Source organism: Oncorhynchus keta, chromosome 4 (genome assembly GCF_023373465.1).
Source record: "Oncorhynchus keta strain PuntledgeMale-10-30-2019 chromosome 4, Oket_V2, whole genome shotgun sequence".
In the NCBI taxonomy this organism is placed as follows: Eukaryota; Metazoa; Chordata; class Actinopteri; order Salmoniformes; family Salmonidae; genus Oncorhynchus; species Oncorhynchus keta.
The window spans coordinates 52,235,482-52,260,449 of NC_068424.1; the positions used below are offsets into that span (position 1 = coordinate 52,235,482).

Here is a 24,968-nt window from a genome sequence, read left to right on the forward strand (position 1 = left end):
GTCAGTGACAAATATCAAAGCTGGGCTTGGTTAAAACCCTGATGGGAGACCAAAGGGTAGCTGTAGATAAATCAACTCTCTGCCTAGACTATTTTTACCCGACGTACATAACTGTAAAGAACTGACATTGTTTCAAAGGTACACATTTTTTATATTTTATACAAGGTTTGTCTCATTTGGTTACCATGCTGACATAATCCTGTGGTAGAAATATCACCCTTAAAACAACAGTTTACTTTTTTCAAATCAAAACTATTTTCCACGTAGAATCCACGTCACAGAAACAGACAATGAGCAACACAAAAGTGGTTAAAAAGCAGTAATGAAACACATCTGAGATTGCACTTGTGACAATATGATATACAGTAACTTGAAAACTACAAGATTCTGATGCTTCAAAGTCTAATAGGTTCATTGGTGGTATTTTATTTGGGCAAAGGACCAGGGAACGATGTTACTCTTGTGGGGAATCTGATACCAAACCCCTTTTGCTTGCCTGGAAATCTTAGACTAACATTGTCTGTAGAAGTTGCCTCATACACACTGACTCAATACAAATGTGCCAGGAAGATCATTATTTATCCTCCTACACAATTTAATATATTTGCGTTATAGAAAAATAACAAACCATCTAACTGACAGTAGAATAGCCTTCATCTGAGGAAACATACAGTATACAATGTACAGAAGCCGAAACATGAAATGGTTCACTCTTGCCCAGAACTCCATAATGGCTGGCATAATTCAAACCCCCAGGAAATGCCTGGAGAAACAAAACAGGCTGAGAAAACAATAGACAGGGTAATACATTTATTTTTTATATTAAATTATTACATAAAATCTCACCATTTCATAGCACTGTCAGCAGGGCCCCAGGCGGGACTCAAGCCAAGGAGTGCTCTTTCCTGTCTGTATTTACTAAGTTTGTCTCAGAGCCCAACGTGCTCTCCAACCTGGAGAAAACCAATATCTTAGAGCACCACTGGGATTATACTATTTGGTCGGACAATAAATTATATCAGTCCCTTAAAAAGAGCCAATATTTTTCTAACTAGATCAAGATTCTACAGCAGCAAGGTCCTCAATCCATTTAACTGAATGTGAGGCCTAGTATAAAGTGGTTGTTGTGTAAAAGAATCGATGTATATTTCCTGTTCAAGTAAACACATTTGAGAGAGAGTGGACCAAGATTCTGGCATATGTCATTAGAGCCACAGAGCTAACACTGACTTAGAACACATTTTCCCTGCCTCTTCAACTTGGCCAAGAAGTGGGAGAGCCCCATCTGTAAATGCCAGGTTAAATCACAGCCATTCCATTGTTCCCTGCTGTTGGTGTCTGGAAATAAACAAGTATCGTTGCTTTCTCCCCAAACATGTGATATCAACTAATGACTATTGCGTTCTGATTTAATGATTATTTTATTGACCTTCTGCCCCCCTGTTGCTTTCAGCTTGGACTAACTCAGTCCACACACAGGTCTTGAATGAATAGTGCTTTTGTCCTAAAACAGTCATCTGGTCATCATTCAATCATGTCCTGCTAAAATGTACAATGTTTTCGTTCCCAAAAGACACCCATTTGTCAGACATACACATGCTCTCCTAATGCACTACCTTCTGTAACATTTGCTGTTGATAAAATACTCTTCCTATTAGATTTCCACAGTCTTAAAGAAAAAGGTGGGCCTTTGAGACAAAAAAAAAAGACTACAATTGAGTTTTTGTTTTCTGTTACTGCAATGTTGAAAGGAGAGCTTGCAAGTATGTCATTGTCGCATTTTATTGTACCTTCTACACCTGCTGTATCCTGTGCATAAAAGGAATAAACTCTGATTTAGGTAAATGTAATTCCATCTAAAGATTTTATATGTGGTTTGTTTTTATTGCCAAAAGTAGCTTCTCACACTCTTGGCCTCCCTCAGGAGCAATACGTCATAATCAACAAGGCTGAGGTCGAGAGGTGAGGTGAGAGACCTACAGGGAGTGTGAGAGTGAAAGGCAACCGTTTACTTCCAAGGAAACATCCAAGGTCTGAATATTTTCCAGGTATGTCACTGCAACAGTCATTAGAAATTGTAGTTAGCCCTTTGTTTGGTTTATGTTCTGGAAGGATGAGGCCACCCCATTTCACTGGACCTCTGTTTAACTGTCATTTGTTCATTAGCTGTCACATTAAGGCCTATATTAATTCTCCCATAAAGGGAACCGATATCAATATCATCAGCGTCCGCCTGTTTTTCTAGAACAAGGAGTTGATTAAGGTCTAGGGCCTTATATAATATCAGGAGTTATTGCCATGGACTGAGTCATCTGTTCAGGGAGTCAATCAACTGCCAGTGAATGGCAAGGGAGACAGTACCCAATATTCACCCCCATTAATGATGACAGCTTACAGTCATTGTGGCCCCAGTTCCACTGGGAGAAGGGACTGGTGTACAAGCATTCTCATTCTACAGCTGGTAAAAACACAAAACAAGCTCAGAGCAATGACAAGTCAGCCTTGTCAGCACACCCCTTAGAGCTATGGTCTGCTGGTTACTGAAATTGCACCAGCCTGAAATATTTATTTCACCTCGCACATGTAAATACCATGACATATTTTATATGACTTTACTTTCAAAAGTTTGAATATCCTTTGAATGTGCAAGATATAACAGTTGTAATTGTTGGAGAAACTCGAGAGGAGAAAAACTGAGCTGCTAGAATCTAACTCCTGAATACATACTAGATTAACACACAGTTATGTCCACAAAAACATCATGTGATAGCCATTTTGGCAGACATGCAAGACCAGTCTGAACCAGATAACTCTAATCTAAATAATCAGAATAAAGCGCAACCTTTCCACAATTGAACTGGAGGGGCAATTTCATTTATTTTTTTAAATGTTAGAACATTCCATGATTGGTCAAGTCTAAATATTAAATGATTGTGATGTGAAAGGGCTGCATAAAGCTGTCATGTGGTCTCAACGAATCTGATAGGAACCTGACCAAGCTGTTTTGCAGCAAAGGGCAAAGACTTAAAAAAATTATTGGAATAGTTAATGACCCCATTATCTCATCTCCTAAATTCATGAAGTGATGTAACTATTACATGGCATGCTAAATACTATAGCAAGAAAGTAGGCTAATGGAAATATTGAATGGATATTTGCTGGATAAAAAGTGAAATAGCATATACACTGAGTGTACAAAACATTAAGAACACCTGCTCTTCCATGACAGACTGACCAGGTGAATCCATGTCACTTATTAAATCCACTTCAAATCTGTGTAGATGAAGGGGAGGTTAAATAAGGATGTTAAATAAGGATCTTTAAGCCTTGAGATATGGATTGTGTATGTGTGCCATTCAGATGGTGAATGAGCAAGACAAAATATATAGTGCCTTTGAATGGGGTATGGTAGTAGGTGTCAGGCGCACTGATTTGAGTGTGTCAAGAACTGCAAAGAGGCTGGGTTTTTCACAGTCAACAGTTCCAGTGTGTATCAAGAATGGTCCACCACCAAAAGGACACCCAGCCAACTTGACACAACTGTGGGAAGCATTGGAGTCAACATGGGCCAGCAACCCTGTGGAACACTTTCAACATCTTGTAGAGTCTATGCCGTAATGAATTGAGGCTCTTCTGAGGGCAAAAGGGGGTGCTCAATATGGTTTTTTTTTACACTCAGTGTATACTGCTCGTTCTTTTATATACAGTGTAGATGTTCTAGAGATTGGGTAAATCAATTCTCAATCAAAGAGAAGAATCACACAGCAAGCATTCCGAGTTAGATAATGGCATGGAAAATGTATTTTTTATGTTGCATTCCACTTTCTAAATGATGTCTAGATTCTCAATGTAACCTTTTACAAGAACAGCTCAGCTGTTTCTCTTTCTTCCCTATTTTTTTCCACAGTATTTAGCAAGTGGTTAGGCCATCTGCAAGACACAGCTGTATGGCCTGACAGTGGCCCTATTCAAATACTTATAACATGCCTCCTTCTTCCTTTTCTTGAGGTAATCACTTTGGAAAGGACCAAACAAGTACAGTACTTGTTTCAGTTTGGGTAAAAACCAGTTGAATGAAATGAAAACTAAACTTCAAATGGAACTTCATCACAAAATCCCAAAGGCCTTTGTTCCTCAAACGTTATTAGGCCTTCCACAGACATACATTAAGAAAATAATCCAGTGATTCTAGGAAGGGAAGTTATCTGTTATTAAAACCATCTGACCCAGGCTTTGTACATAATTTAGAAGATGGTACACCACAAACACTGGAAGGAACCACCTGCTGGCATTTAACCCACAACTTCCTGTTTCAAAGTGCCAGGCCACCCACCAGAGGTGGCTAAATAAACCTTCAGAAAAGAGAATGGCACACTGTCACACCCCTCATTCAGTCCCTCTGGCAGATAGCCAGAGGGACTGAATATAAACACTGATGTCAGAGCTTCAGTCACGATTTCACACCCTTTCTAAATATATTTATCCCAATTCAGTCATTTCCATCCAATTATCCCAACTGGTAAAGCTTGGTAAGGAACAGGTATTCATACCCACCAATCACAGAAGTAGAAGGTGACATCATCTATCGCTTAACTTCAAGGGACCATGTTAAAACTATCTTCCTTTCAGAACATAAAGCGTATTAGACATGGGAGCGTAGCAATTGTATAACAGATTTCTATTTAGATCTATAGTCATATTTCTATTTTGATCTACCGTATTATTCAACACTAATGACCATTGGCTGGCGTAGACTTAGATAGATTCAGTGTCCACTTTATTACATTTCAAAATTTATATGCACATCAATTATTGTAAAATTGATAGGTTCTTTCAGTTCCTGCTCCTCCTGCCTCCAGTTCGGCGATTGGAGGGTTCATCATCAGGGGTGTCCATATGTACCGCACGGCCCCGGCCCTTAGCCTGTGGAACACAGTACAAAAGTTGGCAATCTTCTATTTGTCCAAATAATTGGTGGAGTGTACACACACACACACACACACACACACACACACACACACACACACACACACACACACACACACACACACACACACACACACACACACACACACACACACACAGCACACACAGCACACACAGCACACATACTCACGGTTTGTGTGGGTTGGGTCTGAGAGGGCGCCTCCATGGCTCTGCGGTCCTCCTGAGAGCGGAGCTGTCTGAGACGAGCCCTCTCCAGGCTGTCAGTCTGAGTCTGCAGAGTCTCTGATACACATACAAACAGGAACAACGTATGTACACACGCTAAGACAATGGGTAAACAAATCAATCCTCCAGAAGACACACATGAAATACTTTATCTGAATGCACACACATAATTAACAAGCAGAGTTTATTGTTACCCAGAAATGCAGGGTCTGGGTTGGCCACTAAGGGGGTGATAGAAATATAGGCACCATCCTTTGGGTTTCCTGATAAGATAAACATAAACTTCAAAACAAAGAAGAGCCATGTATAGAAACATATTTTTGGTAACTAGGAATAGTTTCATAGAGGCCTTCTCCACTCCATTGGTTCTACTTCTATTATGTATAGAACTCACGATTAACAATGCAGAATGTGAGGGAGCAGCGGGGAGGCAGTAGTCGGCTGGCACACTCCTGAGGCTGCTGGGACAGAAAGAGAAGCTTCAGAGCCCCACGGTCATCACACAGATCCACCAGCTCTGAAACACGCGCACACACACAAACACACACATTTAAGACAAATCTATCTGTATATAGAGAAAGAGCCAAAACTGGTTGAATATGTAGCATAACATAAAGATGGCTGATGAGGGGCAGAGCCAGAGTGCAGGATTTACTACTGATAGTCTTGCGGTAGACAAACCCACTCATCAGCAAGCCCCATTAATCTCAGTGCTAATGAGAGTGGTAATGATAGATAGCTTCATTAGTGCATGGCGCTGGTTCTGGGCTTAGAGGCAACACAGTGGTAAGTGTGGCAGGACCCAGCAGGTGTAAGCAGACACCCTTCGAGTTGAGCAGTGTGAAATATTTAACACCAGCCGGTGAACCCCCACTCACATGCCGCTGCCCCCCCACCCCAACCAAATCCCTGACTCTCACATCAGCGCTCTCCATCCACATTCCCTGCTTTAGTTACAGCAGTGAAACTAAATTTAGGATAGACTCAAGACCCCCCTAGTCTGTAAGAGACGATCGGCACAGCAGCATTTCAATCAGGAAGCTGTCATCATCATTAAGGCCCCCCATCCCACCCTTCCTGATGACCCCCCTCCCCCTGAACTCCCACCTGTCTCCGGCAGGCCCATCTTAGCTCTCATGTACTGCAGCAGGAGAACCACGGGGCAGTTGGTGTTGGCCAGAAACTGCTCATTGTCTGTGAGGAGATAGGATGAGAATAAAGAAGTTGTGTGAAATACAGTTTCTAACACTGCAAACATCAAATGTGACACTAGCGGAATGCATTTTATAACTTTGGCCTTACCTCCATGTTTAATACAGATGAACATCACTCAGGAAGCTGAGGAACCGGAGTCACTTGCGATAATGAGAAGCCTAAAGTCACGAAAGCTTTTTGAGAAACATTCCATGGATTGGAATCATTGGAAACATGGTTATGAAGTCATAATATGAATTGTGATTTCACAGGAGTGCTCTCTTCTCTTGTTGGCTTCACAACTTTGATCCTATAATTTTGGAGGCTGCTTTCTCCATCTGTGCTAATCTCCATCTGAACAGGATGTGGTGTTTGTTTTCATGTCAGAGTGCAACCCCACTGCTGTCTATGCCAGCCTTATTACAGTGTGCTGACCAGTGTCACGAGGAGTGAAGGAAAAGCTTAATTACACTTCAGACAACAACAACAGTATAATCGAGACAACAGCATATATGAACTGCACACCAAACAGCACATCAAATTATACATATTTTTAAGTTGTTCTGTTGATAACAAATCATAGAAATTAGAGTTACAATACCCTGTATCTACATCCGAGAGTGTCTTTCCTATCATTTCAAGTTGAAAACATACCCCTTCCACCATTAAAAAGTCAGCATCTAATGCCTAATCAGCCTGTCTTCAACTAGATGAAATAGAACATGGCCAGACCTTTCAACAAACTCTTAATTTTAAAGTCTTGCATAGACTGACGTCGCATTCTGGCGTTTGCTCTGCATGCTGATAGGAGAACCTGGGGCCCAGGCTTCCCTCTGTTCAACCCCACCGCCAGTTCATCTCAAAGATGAGGAGAGTTTCAGAGTGCAAACATCTCCAGAGACCATAAAAGAACACAGAGTCGAACTCAGATATTTCCCTGCGCTGGAATCATTGAACACCAAGGGCCTTGTCCAGGAAATTGGCAAAATGATTTGGTTGTCTAGGTAAGAAGGGTGAGAGAACCGAAAGGTCCATCGTCCTCAAGGTCTCAGTGAGATTGCTGTGAAATTTGAGACAAAATTCGATTTATAAGTTGACCCAATGAATTTCAATCAGTTTGACAACTCTGGGACTTCATTAGCAGAAATCTACAATATGTTAGATTGACAAAGTGTAAGTCTTCATGATTAAGTTGCACATGAGGATTTACACTGACCTGGCAGTGAAGTACAGTAGGTCTTGGTGTAGCTGTCTGGCCAGCTCTAGCTGGTGAATGTCCATAAGTTTGTCATTGAACACCACTAATAGTGGCTTGCCTGCACCAACGCTCTCCAGACAACTACCTTCCCCTGAGAATACAAGAAGAGGCATTTCATTATGATAAATTATCATAAATTATCAACATTAAAAGACCAGCAAAATGGCTTGGTAGTTTAGCTTTTTTATTTCTTCGGACATTGTACACAACATCATGGCTGATATCCAGATTGGCACATTTGACATCTTCAGCGGTGGAATCCTTGAATTTAAAGGCCTCTAAACGTGAGCTTGTGACAGCTGTCTGAATCTGCGAAGATGGAGCTTCGTCCAACCTGCAGGACCAAATGTTGATAGCCGCGGGCTTTCAACACCTTCAAGAAAGATAAGGAAACGTTACTATAAATAGAACAATGAAAGGGTATGGCACATCTACACAACTTATCCTTGTCTAGTTTTTGAGGCCAGCTGGCTAGCTAGAGCTCATGAACCCAAGTTGGGTGTACCTAGTTTACAACCGGCCCTCCCTTGGGTTCTCAGCGGATGTTACTGATCACAGCTGGCTCCCAAGTGAACTACAAACCCGATGCTATGTTTAATCTCAAAGCTCTGTCTAAAACGAAATACTCCTAATTTGCGATACAGTTTTGCAAACCTTTGGAGCTTAACTTTCATATAAGCGTGAAATCATTTTTAAAAATACAAAATATACACTTGCTTGCATCCGGCGGTTTTCACACGGCGCCTTGGCTAAGACACATCCTCTTACGGTGCACTCGCATTTCCACTGGACCATTCCATCCCACATTTCCTGTGTTTCTCAAAATACAACTGGGTGCAACTTTCCTAAACTGCTTTTACAGTAAGTATCTTTTGTATTTGAACAAGTATTTCTCGCTTATATTACAGTTAAATTACAATTGTTTCCTAAACTGTATCGTGTGCAAAGTAGAGTGTATTTGTGTTGAGTCAGACAGAGCATTAGAGCCAGTGGTGTAAAGTATTTAAGTTAAAATACTTTAAAGCACGAATTAAGTAGTTGTTTAGGGTATCTGTACTTTACTTTACTATTTATATTTTTGACAACTTTTACTTCACTACATTCCTAAAGAAAATAATGTACTTTTTACTACAAACATTTTCCCTGACACCCAAAGTGACTTGTTACATTTTGAATGCTTAGCAGGACAGGAAAATGGTCAAATTCATGCAATTATCAAGAGAACATCCATCCCTGGTCATCCCTACTACCTCTGATCTGGTCGAACTCACTAAACACAAATGCTTCATTTGTAAATGATGTCGGAGTGCTGAAAGTGTGCCCCTTGCTATTTGTAAAAAAAAAAAATGCCATCTGGTTTGCTTAATATAAGCAATTTGAAATTATTTCTACTTTTACAACTTAAGTATATTTTTGTAATTACATTTACTTTTGATATTTAAGTATATTTAGCATATTTTCTATAAAGGTATCTTTACTTTTACTCATGTATGACAATTGGGTACTTGGCCGTAGTATATCAAACCATATAGCATGGGTATGACAAAACATTTATTTTTACTGCTCTAATTACTTTGGTAACCAGTTCATAATAGCAATAAGGCACCTCAGGGGTTTGTGATATATGGCCAATATACCACGGTTATAGGCTGTATCCTGGCACTCCACGTTGCGTCGGGCAGGCCACCTCGGGCCTTATTGCTTCAATAACGTTTACCGTCTATTTGAACGGGCTAGCTTATGTAGCCATTTTCACAGATCATACTCACTTGAACAGCTTCAGGGGAAGTAACACGTTCAAATAGGTCATCAAAGCTCGTTGTTCCTACAGTAACAAATACCCTCTTCATGGTTACGCATGTAACTAATGTTATCAAATGTTACAGTACTTGTACCAAAATATATCGATTGTTTGTTTACATCTGTCAGTAGCTTGACGTCACGTTCGCATTTTTTTTATTTACTCACAATAATACATCACTCTGCCACCTAAAGGAGATTTTGAGATTTACCTGCAGCCTCGACATTTTCTCCGCCGAATAAGAAGTGTGGTATTATTGAAATACTGTAGAAACAGTGGTAGTATCCCTCTGACAATTTAGAAAACTACGCTAGTGATGTGAAAATACTTAAATCTGTTAGACACCTGAAATGCTGAAGAATCTACTATGATGAACATCTGCTTTCAAATAAGATAATGCTGCCCCCTCGTGGCTGATTGTGTGACAGTACTTGGCCTTACTGTGTGTAACACAACGTTGTAGACAGAAATACAGTATTTTAGAGAGCTGCCACTATTCTTTCTACATGATAGAAAATCTTAACTGTCCTACACCATATTCTAAACGAATGTTGAGCTAAGTAAAAGTAAGTAGCCTCGTCTCAGCCAAAATGGCCCAACCTTAAGGCCACTTGAGTGGTTTAATCTGAATATTAAACCAAGTTTCACATTTTAATGTCACGTGCACAAGTACAGTGAAATGGCTTTCTTGAAAGCTCTAAACCAAACGATGTAGTAATCCAATAGCAAAGTAATACTAAAAATAACATAACGTAGAACAAAAAACACAATACAAATAAGAACATGAGAAAGTACTGTAAGTAAGCATAACATACTGTAACGACCCTGGGTTTATTAAGCATGGATATCAACTCTGATGCTTGAGCATGCTCTTGGGACACACCGATGGCGCTAGAATGTCGAGGGTTCGAGGCCTGCTCCCTGCCTGTTTCATTACAATACTATATAAAGGTCAGTTCCAGTGCCATATTTACAATGTGGAGGGATGGTAAATATCCCCCTAGAGTCGATGTCCAGGCCCCCATCAAAATCAAATTAGCATAATACAGAAGTCCCAATTAAAATGAGTCTGTTTAAGCAGTGTTTTTCAATGAGCCATCCTAAAATTCAGTCTTCTCAAGAAATTGTCTGTACCGCCAGAACAGTTTGGCTTACTTACTCTAAGACACTCACCAGCCTCACAAGACTCTTCCGAAGGTAGCCTTGTACCAGTTGAAACCCCAAAACAGTACCAGTCAAAAGTTTGGACACACCTACTCATTCAAGGGGTTTTTATTTTTACTATTTTAGACATTGTAGAATAATTGTTGTAAAAGCATTCCAGGTGAAGCTGGTTGAGAGAATGCCAAGTGTGTGCAAAGCTGTCATCAAGGCAAAGGGTGGTTACGTTGAAGAATCTCAAATCTTTTTTTGATTTGTTTAACACTTTTTTGGTTACTACATGATTCCACAGTTGATGTCTTCACTATTATTCTACAATATAGGAAATAAAAAATAACCCTTGAATGAGTAGGTGTCCAACCTTTTGAGTGGTATTGTATATCACAGCATCTGTAATAATGTAACAGTCTAAACCAGAAATATAAGCGCATGTCCTTACCAATAGTGATTCAGGACACCAAACGTGTGAACACTTTATCAGAGAGGTATCCTTCAACGAGGTAACCAGTCATGCAAATGTACCTTAGTCAGGTAAATTTCTACGGCAACAAATCCTTCAGAACTAAGAGGAGAAGACGCAAAGATTGCGTCATCTCCATATATACTTGCTGAATTTGCCAGATAACGTTGCCTTCATTTTGATTTCAGCACAAATGAAAATGTGTCAGACTTCCCAATCCATTGAGGTTTCAGCAGTCTCAATGAAGAGTTTGGCGTTCGACATGCAGTTACGAGCCTGCTAGGTACATCCACCGTCTTAGTACAGATGAAGCTGGAATGTGAGGCTTACTGAAGCTGGTTAGCTTTAGAAAACCCTGAGTAGATCTAGCTTGCTTCTTAGGATACCCCTCTGGCCAGGGTTCTTCAATCTTGGTATCAGATTTGTACTACATGATGGCAGTAATTACATTGAAAAGTTGGAAGACAGACAATAACCACACAGAAACCAATGTAAGACTGAAATCATTTAAGGCTCTGTTAATTCTCATCTTCAAAAACAACACACTGTAAAGTCACAAAAGCAAACCCAAAAGCAAGTATATAAAAAAAAGTTGATAATTGGCTAACAAAGCAATTAGATATTTTAATAAATAGGTTATGAGAAAAGCAAAAACAAAAGTAACAATGTAAGTTAGATCATTTAGGGCAGGGGTGTCAAACTCATTCCATGGAGGGCCTAGTGTGTGCAGGTTTTTCCCTTTCAATTAAGACCAAGGCAACCAGTTGAGTGGAGTTCCTTAATAATCATTGACCTTAATTCATCAATTCATCAATAAAGTACAAGAGTGGCATAAAAACCTGCAGACACTGCCCTCAGTACATCGTGTTTAACATGTGGTTCAGGGCAAGTTAGATGGTTTAGGGTCAGAATTTGATCAAACCATGTAACATATTAGTCATTTGCATGACTAAGAGGAAACTGTATCTCCTGTCTTTAAAGCAAACCACACAGCGGTGACCAGAAAACAAACATGCATAGTGCTCAACGTGAACGTCTCATGCTTGGAGACCTGGCTCGACCATGCCCATCGAAAAATAGAAAGTTGAAGGGTGGTCTGCTTTATAACCACCATACAGTTGGTTTTAGGCCCTATAAACCACAGCAATCATACATTTACCACGGTTTGATTAAATTCTGACCCGAGTCCTCAACCTGCATGTCCGTTATTACTTTAAAATTAGATACCAGATTTAATAAATCGATACAAGTAAAAAGTAAAACCAGGGGAACTAATGACGGAGCAGCTTCAAAAAGCTTTGCTGTGGTCCTGAACAGATCGCTGCTCATTGCCCCAGCACTCCCCAACCCCAAATGAGAAAATAGAAATCCATAGACAATCCTTCATCCTCATTCCCATAAAGGTTATCCTCTACACATTGAAAAGTGGGTCTTCCCTGGGCCGGGTCACCATGAAGGCCAGTGAGTCTGCAGGTGAATGTGTTCCATAGTCAAGATATCAAAGGTTGGGCAGGCTCAAGACTCTCTTGAATTGGATTATGGACAGACAAGAATCTGCTCTCTGGTACTGTAGGTAACACTGCCAGATGGAGAGGTCAAAAGGTGTGATCGAGCTGAAGTGGTTCCTGGGTCATCAAAGCAGGAACCAGTTGGGAGAGATCCTGCCAAATAATGATTATAGAAAACAAAAAAAGTACTATTTTACTTACTGACAGAGTAAAGGAAAGACTGAAGACACCACTAGGTGTTGAGACAGTATGAAGATATTCATATTTGTGTAATTAAGACCTTTACACAGTTAAGGAAATTAGCATCTCATCAATATGTAAACTGGGAAACCCAGTTAAAAACGACCAATACCTCAATGTGTATGTGTGTCTGCAGTTTGTGTGGGGAAGGCAGGGGGTAGTTCTCACACAGTGCAGAAAATCTGCTTCCTGTTTTGAAACATCAATTTATATTCAGGATGCTGCGTTTTCCTTTGTCTGGTCCCTCTGCCTTTACACTGCCAGCCTCTTCTCTTACTCTTCTTTTCTGCCCTTGTGCTCACTGCTCAGACAGTTGGGTTCTTCACGCCACATTCTTCATCTGATCTAATGATAACAGGCTAAACCAATGGTTTTAACAATCTGAGAAGCAAACCCCCTTCCCTGTCTGCTTTATCTAACAGCTGTAATTTTGTTCCACCCCTGATCCTCTCATCTCCCTTCCTCCGCAAGTACATTTTCTGTACACACATTATGAACTCTACACCTCTGCTACCCACGACCATACATCTTCCCACAACATTATGAACTCTACACCTCTGCTACCCACGACCATACATCTTCCCACAACATTATGAACTCTACACCTCTGCTACCCATGACCATACATCTTCCCACAACATTATGAACTCTACACCTCTGCTACCCACGACCATACATCTTCCCACAACATTATGAACTCTACACCTCTGCTACCCATGACCATACATCTTCCCACAACATTATGAACTCTACACCTCTGCTACCCACGACCATACATCTTCCCACAACATTATGAACTCTACACCTCTGCTACCCATGACCATACATCTTCCCACAACATTATGAACTCTACACCTCTGCTACCCACGACCATACATCTTCCCACAACCTGTGAATTCTTGCCCGTTGTCAGTGACAAGCCTATTGTGCATTTACACTTCTTTGTCCTACTATGTGTGTGGAGGGTAAAGTGTAGTGCTTCAGTCTCTTACCTGGGGGAGAGGTGTAGAGGGGACAGTGTCCCCTACTTCCTCACTGCACCACACAGGCCGTGCAGCACTGCTCCTGTTTCTCTGGCAGCGTGGCATAGTTCATCTGACGGACGATCTCAGCAAACAGCTCGTCCACCATGGTCTTGCTCTTGGCTGAGGTCTCGATGAAGGGGCAGCCCCACTCCTGGGCCAGGGCCCGACCGTCTGCACCTGCCACTTCTCTCTCAGACTCCAGGTCCACCTTGTTCCCCACCAGGATGAGTGGCACCTTCTCAAAGCGCTTCACCCGCACGATCTGGTCTCGCATCGGCCTAATGTCCTGGGGAGCAAAGGGGGGAGGAATTTTGGGATAGATATAAGGATATTCTCAGGAACTGTGGGGAACTGTTTGCGCAACAGTTATTGCTGCCTTGCTCTTCAATGTATATCAATGGGTTAAGTAGCAGCACTCTTCTAACCTGTTTATCTTAAACTTTCAGTGTAGAGGACAGACGTATGGAAATGGGGTAGAAGAGAGGTTTATGGATTTATATTGTAGAGATTAGGCTGTCAACAATGGTTTTTAGGAATGATGCACTCAGAATTATATGAATACAATAGGCATTGCTCAGTAGGCCCATTTAAAACATGGCTACAACTCTATCAAGAGGTTGCAGGCTCCTTGACATGTTGGCAGGTAACACCAGATAAAGGCCCTTTACCTGAAATGACTGTTGATTGACGAGACTGTAGACAAGTATGAAACCTTGGCCGTTCTTGATGTACAGGTCCCTCATGGAGGCGAACTGTTCTGTCCCTGCCGTGTCAAGGATCTCCAGCACCGAAGGCGACGAGTCCACTTCGATCTCTTTCCGATAGAAGTCCTCAATTGTAGGGTCATATTTCTCGATGAATGTGCCCGTGACAAACTGGACAGTCAGCGCGGACTTGCCGACGCCGCCGCTTCCCAGCACAACCACTTTGTACTCCTTCATTAGGGTGCACGAGTTTGACCCGGGTTACTTAGCTAACGTTAGCTAGCTGGATTGCTATAGCCTGTGACAACATTAATCAAGTAAATCTTGACAACACAACTCTGTAAACCCGCACAAATCAACCTCCCCGTTAAAATGTTAACATGTATGCGTTTAGTTAAAACAATTTAAAATCTAGTTAAAAGCAGAAGTGTTGCACTGAGCTAACTAGCAAAGTTGGCTAAATCCACAACGCCCCTCCATGCTCGCTCTCGATAAGGAGCCTTCTTATGACAAATCCTTCAGACAGTAAACAGAACTACGTTACCTTGACATGAATATGGGCTGTTGCTTCTATCAGTAATCTGCCCCAAAACGGTGCATTACCGGAGTTGGTGGCTTGCTAGTTAAGATGCACAATATTATAATGACTTGTATTGTCTCCATTTTTGGAGAACATGTGAATGTGGCTCGCTCACACCACATCATAAAGCATACCGGTGTCGCAAAAGCCCAATGCCAGCGTCTGCCACTTCCACCACGGCTGGTCCCTGGCCTTATCACGGGCAAGCTGCACTTCAGCAGCCAGATAGCGTTTAGGAACCTCGGGTTGGAGTTCCAATGCTCTCCACAGTACACTGCTTGGTTGCTATTTAGTACGAGACAGGGAAAGACCTCCCACTCCCTTCCTTAATTTCGTCCTCACGGCCTCTCCCTAGTATCCGTATTGTCTCATCCTCGCGACCACCACTGGGCTGCAATGTCCTGTGGAACCTAGTAAGTAACCAGCTCTTATTTTCTTTCACAAATCTAATCAAATGACGAGCACCAAATTTGCTGGTGCAAATACTAATATATTTAAGTCCTCTGTAGGGACATTGAATCGCTACATGGTTGTCCAAAATGCAGGCCATATGTCAAGGAAAGACCATCGTGAAAAATCTGCAATGTAATTGGTCACCTTGAAGATTTATTGTCATTCCCATTGGTTCAAATATAACTTCAGGCGGGACAGTTGGGCGCAACGTATAGAACGTTGCACATAGAAATATGCTGCATAGAATGGAATTTACAGGATTCAGTTCGCTGCAAGCTGAGGATGGTAAATTAAATGAATACATTCATCTTTATAATGGCTGATAATCGAAGTGTGAACATTAAGTGAGCTATTTACAGAAACTATGTTATAGATTGTTAATAGGCAAGAAATCATTTGTCTGATTTGTCCTATTTGTGTGTGTGTTTTAAGTGTGCTTCAGCTTTTCCATAGCAAGATAAATAGGAGATTCCAAACAAAAGCACTGATGTGAATTTGTGTTTTTTTCCCAGCTTTTTTGGACCTCATATTCTTGTGGATAATTTTTGTTCATATATATCTGATTTACCATTTATAAATTAAAGCACTTCATAGAGATAGTCCCCCCATTTGAAGATGTAATACGTATTTGGACACATTTCATTTATAGTTATAGGGTACTGAAGTAGTCAAAAATTTAGTATTTGGTCCCATGTTCCAAGCACACAATGACTACATCAATCATGTGACTTTTAAAAACTAATTGGATGTATTTGCAGTTTGTTTTGGATGTATTTTGGGTTATATTTTGTCCAATAGGAACTGAATGGTGAATGATGACTGGAGTAATTCTATTTCTGAGTAGACAAGATGCTTCTGAAAATTTCAAAATCAATCCATATAATGCCATGATTAAGAAAAATCATGAATGAATCATGAATAGTGATGAGTGAGAAAGTTACAGAGAAAGTTAAATGTTATTTTGGCATTAATGTGTCACATATTAGTTTGCAAACAATGTAAAAACAAACAAACATTGAGTTAATAATGGTCTCGAAAATGGTCTCTTTTTTTGTTTTCTTGAGTAAGACAGCTCCAAAAGGAAGTATAGTATAGTAGTATATGCCATTTAGCAGACGCTTTTATCCAAAGCGACTTACAGTCATGTGTGCATACATTCTACGTATGGGTGGTCCCGGGGATCGAACCCACTACCCTGGCGTTACAAGCGCCATGCTCTACCAACTGAGCTACAGAAGGACCACGGAAGGTGTTTCAGCCTAGCTCAGTGCTTTATGTGGTGGTGGGGCAAGGCAGCAGAAAATACGGAGCGTTGTGCTGTGATTTGCTCAGTGTTCTGTCACTCATGGGGACACTACGTCACCGCCAAGTCTAAGGGTAGACCTAGAAAATTCTAACCCTTTGGATGCTGCCATAGAGTTACATTAGAAATCCCCTTCCATGAAGGCCCAAGGTCATTGGCCACAGGTAAAATGACGTCAAATGACGTTATATGTACATTAGCTTTGATTGGACTGATCATGTCAACATCGTACTTCCAAAATCTTAGCTAGCAGCCATCATCATGAATCAAGTCGTCAATCTACTGGCAAATCCTTTTTAATCCTTGTCACATGAAGAGAAATAATGAAGAGAAATGATAGATAAAACATATCGGTGCTCATCGGCCATTGGACATTAACATTACACAGCAACATTACACAGGAACATTACCACCTTCCTGTTCAAGTGAGCACAGCACAACAAGGTGAGTCCAAAAATGTCTTGTATGCTGCTGCATAAATTATATTATATGCCAGGGAGATATGGGAGATATGTATACTGTAACTAAGAAAATAAGTGTATAAGTGTATGTAGCTGTTAGTAGCACATGTGCCTTACCCTAATAATTTGTTATATTTACCTACTGTTCTGACTTATTGGTGCACATGTAGCCTATAACCTGTTTTAGAGAAATGTAATCATCGCTTTCATCGTCTGCTTATATGCCCCCTTTATTTATCCTACGGTCTGACTTGCTGTACAGGGAGAACACTGTAACAACTGCCCATGTTCTGAATTCTGTCACTGTACATTTAAAAAATGCTAAACAAATAGTAGCTCACTCATTAATGTCTTAATCGAAATTACGGATTGCCTCTAATAGTTCTCTCACGTCACCCCGCTCCTCCGCTCTCTCCACTGGCTTCCAGTTGAAGCTCGCATCCGCTACAAGACCATGGTGCTTGCCTACGGAGCTGTGAGGGGAACGGCACCTCAGTACCTCCAGGCTCTGATCAGGCCCTACACCCAAACAAGGGCACTGCGTTCATCCACCTCTGGCCTGCTCGCCTCCCTACCACTGAGGAAGTACAGTTCCCACTCAGCCACGTCAAAACTGTTCGCTGCTCTGGCCCCCCAATGGTGGAACAAACTCCCCCACGACGCCAGGACAGCGGAGTCAATCACCACCTTCCGGAGACACCTGAAACCCCACCTCTTTAAGCAATACCTAGGATAGGATAAAGTAATCCTTCTCACCCCCTTAAAAGATTTAGATGCACTATTGTAAAGTGGCTGTTCCACTGGATGTCATAAGGTGAATGCACCAATTTGTAAGTCGCTCTGGATAAGAGCGTCTGCTAAATGACTTAAATGTAAATGTAATCCCTTATGCCATAGTTTGTACATCTCAATTGTCAAGCAATTCAGCCATATCAGCTATGGTTTTTTTAAGGCATTAAATGAGGCTGAATGAACTGTTTCGCTGCCAGACAAGGCTCTACTGATAACCAGGTGTAGAAGTGGTAAAATGTTGGGCCTGCTGTTGGGATAGCTTGATGTAGGCCCTAACAGTTTGTGGGTACCATTTGTCACCGTTATAGTGCAATTAATGTATTGTATAGTGTCGTCTTGTATACTGGCTTTGCTGGCATGCATTCAAACTTTATTTTTTTTGCCCACCAAGATTTCCATGCTAAAATCGCCAGTGCTCAGGAGGCTTCGCAAATGGGTCACACCCTCCATCCGGAACCTCCAACAACATTTTAGGATCAAGCTTAAACTCTTAGGCATGCCGGTAGGCAATGCGCTGGTAGCCGTTAATAACAGTTTTGGCTAAATAGTATTTTCTACTCTGTACTGCCATTTGTTTTGAGTTTCAGACATATTGCTAAAGCAGTGTTTTATTAGGATTACTTACCATTCACCATTGACTTGTTTTGGCATTGTATTCTTTTGCAAGTACTGCGTTACTGTTCAGTTTCACCACAGATGGTGAGACCTGCCTATGATAGTATAAATGGAGAGACTGATGAGTAGTGGCAAGTAAGGAGTAAAAAGGACATGCAGCTCATTCAATATAGTCTGCGTGGTTTCTCGTTTTAACAGTGACATTTTAATTTAAAACGTATATATTATTGCTTTAGGGAACGAATAGAAATACAGTACATTTTCTTTGAAAAACATTTACTTCACTAATTGAATTTCAGTTGCCTAATTTCTCTGAATAGACTTGAAATGAAATGGATGGAATTGAACTATGTCTCTCCTCAGATTTCCATGGGGAGTGCAGGGGCAGCTTGACACAGCAGCTGGGTCACACACACACACACACACACACACACACACACACACACACACACACACACACACACACACACACACACACACACACACACACACACACACACACACACACACACACACACACACACACACACACACACACACACACACACACACACACACACACACACACACACACACACACACACTATCTACTTTGCTTAGTGAAATGTTGTGTTTTTCCATCTCTGACTGAGCTTGCATAGTTAGTCAGTCTGCACTGCAGGTGTATTTAAGAAGGCAAGGAAGGTTCTCTTATACTCTCTCCCTCTTTCTCTCCGCTCTCTCTCTCTACCCCCCTCTCTCTCTCTCTCTTCCCCTCTGTCTCTGGGGTATGGGTATGACCGGCTGAGTTTGCTGAGTGGCCTACACGTACATACAGTTAGCAGCAATGCAGTAACAGTTCCTAAACAAATATTTTACTCCTTGCTAAAATCCACACACACGCACACACACTGTAATTCCCCAGAGGTAAGTTGGGGGAGAGCTGCTTCTGAGGTAGACTTTATTATTGCTGTGTATTTGATAAGAGCAAGATACCATTAATGTGTTTCTCTCTCTATGTGCTCCCCCTCTTTCTCCCCCTTGCTCCCTCATTCCCTCTCTCTCCCACAGGAGCCATTAACCACAGAGACCCTAAGCTGTGTACTGTGGGAGATATCCTCCTCAGCCTCTGGCCCTCTCCACTCCATCACCCTTTCACTCCTTCTTTCCTTCACTTCACTTCCCTTTCTCTCTCTTTTCATTTCTCGGTGTGTGTGTGGTCGCGTGTGCTTGCACGTGCATGTGTGTCTTGATACAGGGCCATACTGAGTAGGGAAACAGTAAGCATATTAGGGGAGAACCAACCTGAATGAATCTCTCTCTCGCTCTCTCTCTCTCGGGGACTGTATTATGTCATGTCTCTGACGGTCCTTGGTGTTTGTTTGTATATGTGTGATTATGTATACATGTGTCAAATCAAATTGTATTTGTCACATCCACATTGCTAGCCGGTGTTATTGCGAGTGTAGCAGAATGTGTGTGTGTGCGTGAATGTGTGTGTGTGCACACAAACATTTGTGTATGAATCAACTGGCGAGGACACACCCATTTTTACACAAGTGAGTGACAGCTGGATGTTGTTAGGTGAGAATGTCAGGGGCTTGTCTCATATGTGACACCATTTTCATATAGAGACAAAGTAGAGTCGCAGTTCAACGGCTCAGACATGAGAGGTATGTGGCAGGGTCTACAGTCAATCACGGACTACAAAAGGAAAACCAGCTCTGTCGCGGACCACGATGTCTTGCTCCCAGACAAACTAAACAACTTGGTGAAAACAATGTGATTTTCTGGATTTTTTTTTTCATTTTGTCTGTCAATAGTTTAAGTGTACCTATGATGAAAATTACATGCCTCTCTCATCTTTTTAAGTGGGAGAACTTGCACAATTGGTGGCTGACTAAATACTTTTTTGCCCCACTGTATCTCAAGGCCATCAGACTGTTAAACAGCCATCACTAACATTGAGGGGCTGCTGCCAACATACTGATTCATCTCTAGCGACTTTAATAATGAAAAAAATGTATGTAATAAATGTATCACTAGCCACTTTAAACAATGCCACTTTATATAATGTTTACATACCCTACATTACTCATCTCATATGTATATACTGTCCTCTATACCATCTACTCCATCTTGTCTATGCCGTTCGGCCATCGCCTCATTCATATATTTTTATGTACATATTCTTATTCATTCCTTTACACTTGTGTGTATAAGGTAGCTGTTGTGAAATTGTTAGGTTAGATTACTTGTTAGATATTACTGCATGGTCGGAACTAGAAGCACAAGCATTTCGCTACACTCGCATTAACATCTGCTAACCATGTGTATGTGACAAATACAATTTGATTTGATTTGAAATGCCACAGAACCATAAATCAAATGTCCCACATGAGAGCAAGAAGTGAACACTGAGAGGCAGATTATAGTATCAGAACTCAGGATAAGACCCAGATGCAGACAGCTAGAGTCACAGATGTTTATTGACCCAAACAGGGAGCAGGCAAAAGACAGGTCCATAATCCAGAAGAAAGTCAATAAGGTACAGAACAGCAGGCAGGCTCGGGGTCAGGACAGGCAGAGGTTCGTAAACAGGTTAGAGTTAGGAAGGTACAGAATGGCAGACTCGGGATCAGGACAGGCAGAAAAGTCAGAACCGGGGAAACTAGGAAACAGAACTTGAGAAAGCAGGGAGACGGGAAAATACTCTGGTAAGACCTGACAAGACAAGACATACTGGCAACAGACAAACAGAGAACACAGATATAAATACACTGGGGATAATGGGGAAGATGGGCGACACCTGGAGGGGGGTGGAGAAAAGTGCAAAGACAGGTGAAACAGATCAGAGTGTGACAAATAGACTAACAACTACAGATTTAGGGTCTTCATTTTATCACACTTTTGTTGCTGAGAATTATGCTGCAAAGCAGGAAATGCAAACTTGTAGTTTATTTGAGTTTTAAAAGGCTTCTAAAGTTTGTCATTTCCATTTTTAAATTTCAGACTTGATTTGCCCTAGTGAAAAATGTATCAACCCATACAAAATGTGTTTAAATTATAATGCACATTTCCTGCAGGATTATTTTCATGCTGTAGCAAACTTGCTCAAATTAAGGTTCTAAATCTGTAACATGGCCACCAACGCCATGCCCAATAGTTAGAGAGAGAGAGAGAGAGGGGGAGAGAGAGAGAGAGAGAGAATTATATAGGGTGAAATCTATGTGAATTGTCTCTTTGTCTCAGAGGCTGTGTGATCGGAGTCACTTCATGCCACTGTGGGGCAGTAATACATAAGGTAGGTCAGGTCATAGATTAGGTTTAAAAAAACACAAAAACTGGCCCCTAGCCTCCCACACACAGGCTTCTTTCTGTCCCTAACACTAAAACGAAAACTGAAACTAATAATATAAAAAATAAATGGAAAAGGTTTTTTATAAAACTTCAACCTAATAAAAACGAGGAAAGTGCATCTGAAAACTGAAACTAAACAGAATTTCAAATACAAAAAAAAATATTAAATCTAATATAAAAACACACATCTATAATAACCGTGACAAATACACTTGGCAGCTATGTGCCACCATCAAGCATCATGGTCTCACCTTCAACCCCTCTCCCGCACTCTCTGCCCTTCTGATCATATGAACCACTGCTCTTTCCCCTCCAGCTGCCCTTTCCCCCAGCCCAGCGGAATGCCCTGCCTGACTCACTCAGATAAGGCTTTGGGGGTCTTTGTCCTTGGCTCAGAGAGATGGAGGTCCTGTAGAGAGAGAATGGGGATGTTCTGCATCCCTTGTTCTGCATCCCTTATTCTATCTGACTAAATTCTAGAATGTGACTGTAGTATAATATAATAGAATGTGACTGTAGTAGAATGTGACTGTAGTAGAATGTCTCCTGTAGTAGAATCACAACTAGCACATAATATTTTGAGAAACATATGTTTCTTAGTGCTTTGGTGATTTATTTTGCATACAACCTTTCTGGGAATTGTGCAGGAGAGTTGCTTGGCTTTGGAACATTCTCAGCACATTTTAAGGAAATTGACCAAAAATGTTCTTGGTATTTCATTACTTTAACAGAACGTATCATTGATATTTCATTTCACAATGCAAATGGACAATGGAAATGGAATAGCCTTAATTTGTCAGAACAAGAATAGACTAACGAGTTTCAGAAGAAAGGTCTTTGTTTCTGGCCATTTTGAACCTGATATCGAACCCACAAGTGCTGATGCTCCAGATACTCAACTAGTCTTAAGAAGGCCAGTTTTATTGCTTCTTTAATCAGACAACACTTTTCAGCTGTGCTAGCATAATTGCAAAAGGGTTTTCTAATGATCAATTAGCCTTTTAAAATGATAAACTTGGATTAGCTAACACAACGTGCCATTGGAACACAGGAGTGACAGTTGCTGATAATGGGCCTATGTAGATGTTCCATTAAAAATCTACCGTTTCCAGCTACAACAGTCATTTACAACATTAACAATGTCTACACTGTATTTATGATCAATTTTATGTTATTTTAATGGACAAAAATTTTGCTTTTCTTTCAAAAACAAGGAAATGTCAGTGACCCCATACCTTTGAACAGTAGTGTATTCTCAGAACGTAACTGCTATGGCATGGATGGCAAAGAGCTTTGGGCAACTGTAATGCTGTCACAACCCCAAAACCTTTTTATTTGAATGCATTGATATAATCTTTTTGAAACAACAAACCTAAATAGACATGATATGTAAAAGATTGGATGAGGGGGTTCCTCTATGGCTAACCTTCAACTCACAGAGTATGGTGTCCCAATCTGTCTCAAGTGCAAGAAAACAAAGACACATAATCTAAGATTGCTACCAAGGCAACCGCCCAAGATCGGACAGGCTACAATCGGAAAGAAGTCCAAAGAGAGCAGGTACGGACACAAATCCTTTAACCACTGCCAGCAACCCTATTGAGACCACTATTAATGCCAATACTACCATTGATGTAGCCTGTCCTAACATAGTCAAACAGAGTGTCTGGTCATTGACATTTTGATGGGGGTAGTGTTTGCCCCTTGTTTGATAGATACTGGCTCTATGGTTAACACAGTAACAGAATCCATCTTTGACCAACATTTAAAGCACTGGGGTTTGCACACACTTCATGATTGTGTGTGGTTAACACTCAAAGCGACTAACAGTCTTGTTATCCCCTATGTTGGCTATCTCGAGTTGGATTTTCAGGTGTTTAATCAAAACACCCCCAGATGTGAAGTATTGGTAATCTGAGACCCTCCACGCCCCAGCACACAGCCAAGACCAGATCAGTGAGTGTTATCACGAACTGTTTGACCAGAAAGGGGAGTTATATTGTTCACTCCTACACAGGAATTCTACTCAGGCGAGAAGCTTACAATACCATTCTGCAACAGCATGGAAACTCATACCAGCATCACAGAGAGGAAGGTCAAGGTGCACCAGAAGTCAAGCATCTACATCCCTGCATGTAGTCTGACATTTGTCACTGTCAGTAGCCCTCAAGATGTTTGTGCCACGGCTAGGACCGCACTACTCTAGCCAGGATCATATGCACTTGCCCAAGGCCTCCGGATGTCCCAAACAGTGGTAAGGGTTAAGGATGGGAAAGCACAGGTCCCTATAATCAATGTAGGAACCAAGAGGGCACCTCTTCAGCCTATGTAAGTCTTGAGAACATTTAATCCAATTGAAGTAGTGGGAGAATAGGAAGTTGAGTGGGTAAACAGGAAGGAGTTCCTAGAAGAGGATGGGGAAATAGGACACAATGGTTTCAGTCCACGTCCACACTGCGGACCCCAGCCCCATTGCTAATGAACTGTTGAAACTACCCCTGCCAGGCCTCACACCAACCAAAGAACAAGCGGCACAAACTTTGCAACTGAAGTATAGTCATGTCTTTGCCCAAGGGGAGGGGGATTTGGGTTGTACTGCTGTATTGAATTTCAAGCAGAAATTTGCTTCCTGCAACACAAACTCAAAAAGTTCTGGGACACTGTAAAGTCCATGGAGAATAAGAACACCTCCTCCCAGCTGCCCACTGCACTGAGGATAGGAAACACTGTCACCACCGATAAATCCACTATAATTGAGAATTTCAATAAGCATTTTTCTACGGCTTGCCACCCTTTCTACCTGGCTACTCCTACCCCGGTCAACAGCAGTGCACCCCCCAAAGCAACTCACCCAAGCCTTCCCCATTTCTCCTTCTCCCAAATCCAGTCAGCTGATGTTCTG

At 41.4% G+C, this 24,968-nt stretch overlaps 2 protein-coding genes and 1 long non-coding RNA gene across 6 annotated transcripts; all 3 read right to left on the reverse strand.

Moving 5' to 3' along the window:
• Positions 1–4,760: 4,760 nt before the first annotated feature.
• On the reverse strand, positions 4,761–7,563 carry c4hxorf65 (chromosome 4 CXorf65 homolog). 2 transcript variants are annotated; one of them, XM_035764640.1, is made up of 6 exons: positions 6,475–7,563; positions 6,280–6,366; positions 5,567–5,689; positions 5,367–5,435; positions 5,117–5,229; positions 4,761–4,923 (listed from the first exon to the last, which is right to left on the reverse strand). In XM_035764640.1, exons 1-6 carry the CDS (start codon positions 6,497–6,499, stop codon positions 4,834–4,836), a joined length of 507 nt encoding a protein of 168 aa, XP_035620533.1. In that variant the 5' UTR covers positions 6,500–7,563; the 3' UTR covers positions 4,761–4,833. The 2 variants fall into 2 exon arrangements, with proteins under 2 accessions (XP_035620533.1, XP_035620525.1); XM_035764632.1 differs by having other exon boundaries at positions 6,280–7,563.
• A 228-nt stretch (positions 7,564–7,791) lies between these two features.
• On the reverse strand, positions 7,792–9,798 carry LOC118377716 (uncharacterized). The gene is made up of 3 exons (XR_004824308.2): positions 9,637–9,798; positions 9,394–9,449; positions 7,792–7,997 (listed from the first exon to the last, which is right to left on the reverse strand). It is a non-coding gene; the product is annotated as an uncharacterized LOC118377716 (long non-coding RNA).
• Positions 9,799–11,538: 1,740 nt separating this feature from the next.
• On the reverse strand, positions 11,539–15,691 carry LOC118377694 (ras-related protein Rap-2c). 3 transcript variants are annotated; one of them, XR_004824305.2, is made up of 4 exons: positions 14,488–15,691; positions 13,787–14,105; positions 12,907–12,983; positions 11,539–12,707 (listed from the first exon to the last, which is right to left on the reverse strand). XR_004824305.2 is itself a non-coding variant. In XM_035764656.2 (4 exons), exons 2-3 carry the CDS (start codon positions 14,560–14,562, stop codon positions 13,827–13,829), a joined length of 354 nt encoding a protein of 117 aa, XP_035620549.1. In that variant the 5' UTR covers positions 14,563–14,754; positions 15,068–15,688; the 3' UTR covers positions 11,539–12,707; positions 13,787–13,826. The 3 variants fall into 3 exon arrangements, 2 of the variants coding, with proteins under 2 accessions (XP_035620549.1, XP_035620541.1); XM_035764656.2 differs by lacking the exon at positions 12,907–12,983 and having other exon boundaries at positions 14,488–14,754; positions 15,068–15,688; XM_035764648.2 differs by lacking the exon at positions 12,907–12,983 and having other exon boundaries at positions 14,488–15,690.
• Positions 15,692–24,968: the final 9,277 nt, after the last annotated feature.

What these genes read in the sequence shown, in the direction of transcription:
- c4hxorf65 (XM_035764632.1), bottom strand. Translation starts at nt 6,499, where the DNA reads ATGTTCATCTGTATTAAACATGGAGGTAAGGCCAAAGTTATAAAATGC. An exon ending in GATGGGCCTGCCGGAGACAG is followed by an intron (nt 5,690 to 6,279) that starts GTGGGAGTTCAG and finishes CGCGTGTTTCAG; the next exon opens with AGCTGGTGGATCTGTGTGAT. An exon ending in CCCAGACCCTGCATTTCTGG is followed by an intron (nt 5,230 to 5,366) that starts GTAACAATAAAC and finishes TATGTGTATCAG; the next exon opens with AGACTCTGCAGACTCAGACT.
- LOC118377694 (XM_035764648.2), bottom strand. Translation starts at nt 14,760, where the DNA reads ATGAAGGAGTACAAAGTGGTTGTGCTGGGAAGCGGCGGCGTCGGCAAG. An exon ending in TCAATCAACAGTCATTTCAG is followed by an intron (nt 14,106 to 14,487) that starts GTAAAGGGCCTT and finishes TTTGCTCCCCAG; the next exon opens with GACATTAGGCCGATGCGAGA.